General features: G+C 39.4%; 2 protein-coding genes across 2 annotated transcripts; both read left to right on the forward strand.

The window, feature by feature from the left end:
* The first annotated feature begins 2818 nt into the window (after positions 1-2818).
* On the forward strand, positions 2819-4681 carry selenoe (selenoprotein e). Its single transcript, XM_013276865.3, has 4 exons — positions 2819-2980; positions 3252-3328; positions 3592-3670; positions 4365-4681. The coding sequence occupies exons 1-4, from the start codon at positions 2873-2875 to the stop codon at positions 4506-4508; spliced, it is 408 nt and encodes a 135-aa protein (XP_013132319.1). The 5' UTR covers positions 2819-2872; the 3' UTR covers positions 4509-4681.
* Positions 4682-4826: 145 nt separating this feature from the next.
* zgc:112294 (transmembrane protein 17A) lies at positions 4827-7841 on the forward strand. Its single transcript, XM_003454155.5, has 4 exons — positions 4827-5222; positions 5498-5604; positions 5975-6088; positions 6329-7841. The coding sequence occupies exons 1-4, from the start codon at positions 5096-5098 to the stop codon at positions 6647-6649; spliced, it is 669 nt and encodes a 222-aa protein (XP_003454203.1). The 5' UTR covers positions 4827-5095; the 3' UTR covers positions 6650-7841.
* Positions 7842-9729: the final 1888 nt, after the last annotated feature.

The following is a 9729-nucleotide window of genomic DNA, read 5'->3' on the forward strand; positions in this document are numbered from 1 at the left end:
ACACACAGAGTAATTGTTGGTGTCCGGCTGGTAGGCAGCATCCGGTGCTTTGGAGAAAAAGGAAGTGTATATCTTTATAACAAGCTCTCTGAAGGAGGCAGGACTGCAGTGAGGTGTTGTAGCTTTTGATCTTTTAACAGCTGCTAGTGTTGCAATTTTTAAAACTCCTACTGGAAAAAGTTGCTCAGTGCGAACTTTGTAAATGTTTTCATCATCTCCTGTCTAAGCTCCATAACCTTCCAGTTATTAATGACTGTATTTCCCCTTTGTCAGCAGAGTAATAATAACAACAGCCCCCTTTTGGCATGCACCATGTGATGTAAGCTGAAACATGCTGATTGTGAACACATATGGTATGCATCCACACGTATAGACTGAGGAGTCAGCCTCGTCAAGCTCTCCCCACCCCCACCGCTCATTGTGTGCTTTTCTCTCTCTCTCTTTTTCATGTGAGCCATCCTTTTTCCTCTAAATTCTTATTTCTCATTCACTTCTTTAAATTCTTTTGGGTCCAACTTTCATTGTGAACGAGAGACCTGGAACAGTACGATACAAGATGCAGACGTAAAACTGCTGCAAGTGTACAAGCCTGTAGATTTACAACAGCTGCCAAGGGGAGGAAACCCTGTTAAAAAAGAGGACTGTTTTATTGCCGTTTGACACATAATCCCAAACAGTACATGCAGAGCACAAGACTCTGAGCTGCAATGCTCTGTGTCTGGAAAAGACAGAGACAGCAAGATGGGTTTCGCTTCAGCATTCCAGGCAGGAATGGTTTATTTTTGTTGGAAACATAATTGTCTGTGGCTAGGATTTGGAAGTACACGTTACCCGCCAAACTGCCAGGAAGTGTACATGTGGGTGTTACCGCCCTCTTATGGTGACCTAATGAATTGGAGTTTTGCACAATACAAAGCAGTAGAGTAAACTTGGAGGGCCGAGATGTTTTCTTCCCCCCAGGGTGTTGACACAGTGCAAATGTGCTATGCTGTCACAAGGCCTGATTTCATAGAGAGAGCACAATGGAATTAAACACTGCATAGAAAGAAAGTTAGAAAAGGGAAAGTCAGAATGAAAAAACAGTGGGAACAAGCCATATACTGCTTTCATGGATCAGAATCGAGCTAGTGTTTTATTCAGCAACATAACTGCAGGATTTACAAAATATGATTGTGAAAACTTAACAAATGTGTGTCAAGAGAAACATTCTGTTCAAAATCCTAAACAATGCGGAACAAAAAGGATATCGCTGAGACCTAATGGATTAGTCAGACGTTTTAGAAAATATACTTAATAGCTTTTTTGGTGAGAATTACATGTGAAGATCCCTAACACCGTCATGTCTGTGCAGTAAAGCTCCAGAACTGAAAGGTGATAGTTTAGCTTAGTACAATGACTGGAAGTAGGGTAAGGCAGCTACTCTGGCTGTCACAGATAAAAGGATGTATTAAGACTCCATACAATCCCAAAGTGACTAAAACTGCATATACAGCAGGTAAAATGAGTATTGAACACATCACCAAATCCCATGCAGACTGTTTTTGTGTGGAAGAATGGGCCAGTGTCACACCTGAGCAATGCAGCTTCATATACATACAGTAGGCAAACAATGAAGCCTCTTCATACAGGAAGCTGTGATCACAAACAAAGGCTTTTGTACAAAGTATGAAATACATTTCAGTAAATCAGTATGTTTTCCCTGTGTCTTTTCTCAATTTTACACATAATTTATGGACATCTATGATTTGATTTCATTGCATGTGTGGATTTGATGGGTTGTTAATGACATTTGATGAGAACTTCATGCCAATAGCAGCTTTAGAAATATATTTACTCCGAAAATTAGTGATGTTTTCAATACTTCTTTTACATGCTGTAAATTTGAATTTTTCTCTGTGTCATTTGAACATATGCATATACAGTTGCATTGTGAAACCTTTTACACATCAGATTGAATGGATGGATGCTTTGTCAGTATCAGAATTTTTGCTGCTTCCCCCAAATAGCGCAAAAAGTTGAATCTATAGCAAATATACTCAATATTTGGCATTGAAATGTTTGGTGCACTCAATGATCTTTCCAATATTTTATTGTACTGTGTTTCATAAAGTCCAAATTATTCATGTTGTAGACATTTGGATTCATATTTTACTTGCAGTATTTGCTGTTATATTCTTCTTCTATGTAAATCAGTAATTACCAAGCTACATTACTTGGGAAAAACTGTGACATGTGGAGGCCTTTCTGTGTGTTTCTGTGTGTTTCGGTGGGGTTTTTTCTCTTACAAGTCAAAGAAGTGCAAGTTGGGGTTATCAGTTATTTGAAATTGCCCATAGATGTGAATGTGATCATAGACTAACATTGTCATTTTCTTATTCCTGTGATGGCAGATGGTTTCATGAAGTTTTTAGTCATGAACCACTTTAGCTGTATTAGGGGAATGAGTGAGTAGTAACATGTGGTTCTCTGTGACCATTAACCACCTGCAAGTTTACTGCATGGGAAAAAATGATAAGAGTGCAGATGTTCCGTGTTCCCCCAATGACATTTGATCTGGAAGAAACTATAAAATATAAACCTGGGGGCCCCTTTGACATATAGAAAAACACCCTAACAGCTAACTCTGTTGCTGAGTAAGCATGTGGTGGTAACCTACTTGGTAAGCCACCAGCCTAATTCTTATACTAACACAGTATCTATGACAGAAAATCACAAAAGTGAGATTAACAGCTCAGCCCAGGTGTGCATTGCTCCCCCATAGAAGTGGCCATGGTCTTGTCCACCCTGAAAAAACTGTCCAAGAGTATTAAAGGGTCACTTCTCAGTGCTTTAACTCAGAAAAAGGAGCTAAAGATTTTGCCATCCAGTAAAAATGTGGGCCTTCTTGGTGCTTACTCTTAGCCTCGCTGTTAGGCTATCCGAAGCTAACAGTGACACAGTAGGTGAAGAAAAGCTTGTTATAGCCAGAGCTAAACTGCTGGTAGGTATAGAGTAAAATCCTCATTAAGAACCTTATATATTGATGGCTTTTTTACACTAATCATTTAAAGTTAAAAAATTAAATCTGCACATAATATTCAAAAAACAAGTGAGGAAATAGTGTGTACGGTGATGGATAGGTCATGTGCTGTCATGGCAGTTTATTTTCTGCTGTGACACCTTTTTTGTCACCTTTGATCACATAAAGAATGAGATATGTACACTCCTCTTTGTCATGCTGTTTTAACAAATGTCTCTTGTCATCCCTGCAGGCTCCCAGTGTGGTCGGATGAAGCATAAAGAAAATGCCTGAGCTCTATCATTTTCTCATGGAGCGAATGGCTTTATAGTATCCTTGTATTGTTTTCATGTTCCTCCGGATTCTTTGCTAAGCTGTGAGCCTTCCACAAAAATCACTACTGATTTTCTCATAACCTCTTTTGTAAACAAAACAGTATTCCTAGCAAGCTGCCAAGTTCAGTGCCAGCTCTGTGAGCATTCCAAGTAAAAAAATCATGTTAAGTGAGCCTAAAAATAGCGAAACAGATGGATATGCCTTGTTCTTCACAACCCCTCCTACCTGTTTCCCTTGATCTGTTTTTTCCTGTGTAGCCACAACTTGGAATATGATTCATCGGAAGAGAAGAAACCCCGTCTGATATTCTACAATGAAAAGGATGAGGTTGTTAAGGTGAGAAGTGAGTACAGGGACCTTTTATTCCGCTGCCTTGTGATGGAGCTTATCAAGAGACCGCCAGAATGTCAAACAGGATTCATGTGGGAAAGTTTCAATATTACTTCATGTGATATCAGATCATCTGTCAGATACCAAGAAAGGGGATGTACTTGAATGAGAGTTAAAAATAAATACATACAGTATATGAACTGGGGATTCTGAGAATGGAGCAATATTTTTTGTACCGAGACAGGAGAGTTGATGTGACTTTGAAAACTGTGTGCCTTGAAAGCGCTTCTCACATGCCATTTATTTTTTCCAGGGTAGAAAACCCCCTGTTGCAGTTATTGCCCAATTAGCCTCTCCATCAAAACCAATAATAATGAACTGTCTTAATGCTGGCCTACATCAGAAAAGGCTTTCTTGAGTAAAGCCTTTTATTTTCCATCTAAAGCTTTGTTTAGGGGCTAAAGTTTTTCTAATGTGGCTTCTCCAGGAGATTATAATTTGACTTTAGGTAAGGAGAAACAAAAAATTAGTTGGAGCCTCTAAATCTGTAGTGGCTAAACACTTCTGAATAAAAACAGGAGTTTAGTAAATCATGTTATATCTACGTATACAGCTAATATACAACGCATTACTGTCTTTAACCACGTTGTGAACCAAACATGTCTGCCCTCCTGTGTATGTGTATGTGTGTGTGGATCAGACTGTTTCTGTGAAGAAAATGAAGGCAGACGAGATCAGCAGCTTGTTAGACTCACTCGGCTTCTACAAGAGGTCCAAGAAAGGGGAAGAGGTGCCAGAGGAGTTTCAGCATTTTCCCCTGCGCGCCCCCAGGGACGAGCTGTGATGACACCTTGTGGCCAAACTCTGTCCCTGCACCATGGTCACAATAATGACGAGTGAGGCCCAAAGGCCAAAATAAGCCAGGCACCACTCTGATGACTCGCTGGCCGGATGCATTGAGCAGAGTGTTATGTCATTGTGTTTATCTGCCGAATTTAAATAAAAAGACTATAAAATACACCAAAATCTGCCAGAGTGAATCGTCGCTTTAAATATGTGTACAAAGAACGTAGAATTTTAAAACAAACTGCACAGAGTATGTGCAACTTTATCTCTATAAAGTTTAAGTATCTGCTGAATTCCCTAATTAGAAAATCAAATTAACTGAGCATCATAGATGGACACTAACTTCAAGTAAGCTGCCATGCAACTGTTTCAGGCTAATCTTCAGCCCGCCTCCTTCACAATAATCAGATTAGCAGTAGCGTCTGCCAGCATGTGCCTTTATGTGTCCACTTGTATCTCTTCTAGCCTGGTACTATGCGATTGTTTAACTTAAGACAAAAATTAGCAGCAGATACTGAAAACATATTTTGGAACTGTAAAGCTCCTGACTCCTTGGCTCTGTCATGATCACCACCTCTGTCAACAATGCCTGTGTTTTACTCGCCTGTTCCCGAAAACCTGCCGGTGGGTCTGGTGTATATGGGAGGCTCTGTGTTCACAAACAACAGGACAGCAGACAGCGACTTCACCAGGGAGCAAGAGGATGCATCTGGTTAGTTTGCGCTTCCAAAGACTGTTTGGAACTTTAGTTTAATATGTTTACTATACAGCACAATGCCATCTAGTACTGAATGTAAAGGCAGAGATTAGACAAGACATCCAATGACGTAATTCTCAAGTAAATCACAGTGTGCATAATCAAGGATTGCTTAAAAAAAAGAATCTTTTCAGTTTCTTAAGGTCAATAACAAAAATGTTTTCAAGCCTAAAACTCAGATTACTTCTTTTTAGATCGGTTGTAACTGTGCACTGTTATTTGTCTTGCAGTGGTCAACGAGCTGGTTTCTCACCTCCCCCTTCAAATGCTCCTGTATTTCAATATGTTTTATTTTCCCTGTTGGTGGTTTTCAGCCGTGTTCATGCTAGAAGTAAAGGTTAGTGCAAATTAGTCCATGAAACACACACAAGAAATTGGAAGTATTCATTTTGAAGTCAACAGTTCAGGTTTTGATGAACCGAGTCTATTTATCAAGCCCAGAGTATCAATTGGAAAACTTTTGACTTTGGCTCCATCTAGTGGTGCCTTCAAAATGAACTCTAAGCCTCCTCACATAAACTCAGAAGAGGCACAAGCAGTGAACTCAACATTCACTGTCTTTCTGAAAAACAAAACTTGTTTCATTAATATTTTGAAAAAAAAGTTTACATAAAAATCTAACATGCCTGTGTGTACACACACACACACACACACACACGCGCACTCCTTGATCATACTCATTAATTACAGCTCTTCACTTTTGCCAGTTCTACTATCTTCCTGGGTACTATCAGGCTCTGCTCATTACTGGGATGATCCTACTTACAGTCATCGAAGTGGTTCGACTTTATCTGGGCTACACTGGCAACCTCAAAGAAAAGGTATTTCAAATTTATATCTTGTACTGAACTACACTCTTTTATGGACCCTGAAAAAACACAGAGGAGGAAACTGCTAAGTATCCTACCTGCTTGTGGCTACAAATGCCTATTGAGTTTTCGTGTATGTGTGTCTTTGCTTTCATGGGGATTCAGCCAAAGCACTTGATGGATGACTGCTGCATCTTTTCATCGTTTGTGCGTGCCAACCCAAATTTTCTCTCTTTTCCTCCCTGTCATCAGGTGCCAGAGCTGGCAGCCTTCTGGCTCCTGTCTTTCATGTTCCAGCTGCCAGTGCTGCTGTTCTTCCTGACCGATGAAGGAATTATCATCCTGCCTCTGGAGAGAGCTGTCCACTCCCTCTATCTCCTCTTCCTGCTCGCCCAGATCCTGGCCTCCTTCTTGGCACTTAGAACCATGACCCGAAAGCTCACCCTGCTCTTCCATCTGCGCCAGCTTGGCAAGGTGGAGAGCTTCCACCACACAGGGATGAGCCCAGTGTATGGGCTTTCTTATCACCGCAGTGTGCTGCCAATGTCAGCCACCCAGGATATCTACAATTAAAGCAAAAATCCATCCTTTCCTAATAGCATGGGTATCAAATCTAGTGTTGTAGGAACCACATTGTTTGAAACTTTCCAGAAAACCTTCAACAGCTGCCAAAGCATGAGTGTGAGCATTCATTTATTATTTAAAAGAAAGCATTTAGAAACCACCTATTTTGTAAAACTCTGCTCTGTGGGTCTGCGTTTATTATGACTGCATAGCATTCAGAACTTTTTAGGCCACTGATGTGCTGAAATTTGGGTGCCCCAGATCTTTCTGTATGACTTTTGATGTGGTATAAAATGACAGGCCTTTGAAAAAATAAAATAAAAATCACATACTAACTCTGATGCCACATTCTGACATTTACCGATGTTTTTAACAGATGAAAAACAACATTTTAGCCCAAGCCTAAATGTCAAAACTTGATGCCATGTCAGCCAAACTGTCATGAAGTGACACTTTTACAGGGGAGTAAGGTAAAACACACCATCAAACAATAAAATGAGATCAGAAATACAAGGCGATATGGTGCCAGTGGCTGCTTTTATCAGTATTAAAGTGTTTCAATTTTTTCCTTTCCTTTCTTAATGATGATGAATGATGGAGGCTGTAGTGTTGGTGGAACGGAATTATTTTGCCGAGGCAGATTACCTTTTTGCCCACAAGAAAAGTCGAGTCTTTCCCCAGGTATATTTCAGCCTATTTCTGGAAGAAGTACTGTGATACTTCAATAAAATGGTTTCTATTTTATCTCCGTCATGGCTACAGTATGCCATATTACAATCTGATAAGTGGGTTGCAGGAATCTAATTTTTTAAACCTTGTACAGTAAAAGAGTGTAAACCAAATTGCAGCAGAACTGTGTTAAATATTTATGACCACACAGTGGCAGTCAGTGACCAAAAGAGGGATGGGGGAGCATCTGACAGTGTTGCAAAGTCCAATGAGTATAGATTATTATGCACCACATGTCCTGATCAGGAAACCCTCTGGCAGAGAATTAAAGTCTACATTCGGAAATCGGGTATTTTCTTTAATTGTTTTTAACTCCAAGTCAAGTATACATGAAAATCAATAACATCAATTTTAAATGTAACCTCTTTTCATCTTATTGTCATTGTATATGCCTGACTGGTTTTTAAAATAACATTGTTGTGTGATTTCATATTTTAGCGAGTGGTGCATTAAACAGATAAGAACCCAGTTACTTGAGAGACACAGTTTCTGTGATACAACATGCTTATTCCGCTCTACTTTACATTCAGGAAACAACAAGCTGCAGTGGTCGCTGCATGGTTCATGGAGAGGAGGAAATAGAAAAACCTTTAGAGGGTGGAAATTATGCACTGTATGCAGAAGCAGATGCGTAAACGATACCCTAAACATAAGCTTGCATATTGCTGCATTTTAAAAAAAGGATTTGAATCCCCCCTTCTCCTCCCCTGCCCCCCCTAAGAATTCAAGAGTTAGTTGAGCATAAACTGTAAAGCCATAAGTTGTATTTCTGTAACTTTAGAGAGTTTAAGGAAACAGCCATTAGTACTGATAATGAAACAGCTCGGTGTGGTGTTTCCACCACAACAGCAAAATAAAGCAAACCACTGATAAAAACAGAAAAAAAGAAGTTTAGTCATGATTTTATTATTAGCAGCAGAATCCAAACCCATTAAAAGGAAATAATTTACACAAGCTGCTGTCATCTGCAACAGCATAATTATGTACCACACATGCAAGTGATTTATGGTCATATTTAAACATGCAAAAATGTGTTCCTGCATCTTTGTAAGCATCTACCTGCACAATAAATTTACACACAATGTTTAAGTGGGGATTCTTTAAAAGACTACAGAAGAAATAATTAACATGTCAACCTCCAGCATCTTTCTTTTCTTTTCTTTTTTTTTAAGTCTAACCAGTAACTTGAGGGCTGATGAGTGTTTGTAACTGAAAGTTGGGGCACAGGTTTTTGATAGGAACGTGCATGGACATCTCAACTTATGCCAGGTTGTATCATTAGTCTTTCACTTAATCACTTGATTAGGTTCACCTGCCTGCCTGCCCAGCTGCACCTTGCAACCCATTAGCTGTTCTCAGCTTTTATACACTGGGTAGTGTTGAGTCCCAACTGTTTGAACTAGTGATGCATCATTTCTGCTGTGATTATGTGTTCCAGCATTCACACCTCAGACCATGTTTCATGCTTTGACAGCCGAATACTAAAAGTCACTGTCATAAAAATAACCGTACATGAATTCGTTGTGTTTGGCTGAATGATTACAGTGCAGATCATGCTCAAATTTGTTTCCTTCAGCACTAGGAAAAAAAGAGTTTGAGTAATTTGTCATTACTTTGAATTCCTCCCACATTAACTAGACAATTGTAGAGAGTAGGAGCTGATTGTGGGCTCTATGCTGTTTTGAGTTAGATTTTAAAGAACAACTACTGTATTACTTCATAGATTTATAGAACGAGAGTCAGTTCATGTGCACAGTCATAAATCATGTTTATTGTCTTTATTCTCCTCAGTAAAGTCAAAGAGGGAAAAAAATGATTAGAGAAATCAGGAAAAGGTGGATTGAAACTATTAAGAGGGTTTTTTTAATGTTTTGTCTGTATTTTTGCCACAAAACATTCACTGTAGTTACTAAAAGATGTAGTACAACAGTCCTGTTTTCATCTTTATTTTAACCTGACATGTTTTCATGTCAGCATCATGTTCAGACTTTCCATTCTCCAAAGAGTACTTCATGTTCATCCTACTTCTCTCCATATCTGGTTTTAATTATGAACTCCTATTAGGTGCTGCAGAGAGGGAGATTATTCAGCTGGTGGTGAAGAAATGAAATAGAAATCACCCCCCTGGAGACACAGTGGTCACATCTGAAGCAGCTCTTTGCACCTTTTCCCTCATCAAATTGCCTTTCTTTAGCACGCACTGAACAATAGCCTTTGATAGTCCTGTTGCATTTTCTTTTTCGTCTCACTTAACGTATTGCTTGCCTTATGCTTTTTATGCTCTTCTGCAAAAGTTTTCTTCTTCCCGTCGTGTCCACAATTCAGCAGCATAGCTCATCGTCAGCTGTGCATTAGTGAGA

The sequence above is a fragment of the Oreochromis niloticus genome, linkage group LG12 (genome assembly GCF_001858045.2).
Source record: "Oreochromis niloticus isolate F11D_XX linkage group LG12, O_niloticus_UMD_NMBU, whole genome shotgun sequence".
NCBI classification, from domain to species: Eukaryota; Metazoa; Chordata; class Actinopteri; order Cichliformes; family Cichlidae; genus Oreochromis; species Oreochromis niloticus.

Excerpts from the sequence above, each read along its gene's own strand:
- zgc:112294 (XM_003454155.5), top strand. The coding sequence starts at position 5,096 with ATGCCTGTGTTTTACTCGCCTGTTCCCGAAAACCTGCCGGTGGGTCTG. Across the intron at positions 5,605-5,974 it reads TGTTCATGCTAGAAGTAAAG|TTCTACTATCTTCCTGGGTA; the intron begins GTTAGTGCAAAT and ends CACTTTTGCCAG. Across the intron at positions 6,089-6,328 it reads CTGGCAACCTCAAAGAAAAG|GTGCCAGAGCTGGCAGCCTT; the intron begins GTATTTCAAATT and ends CCCTGTCATCAG.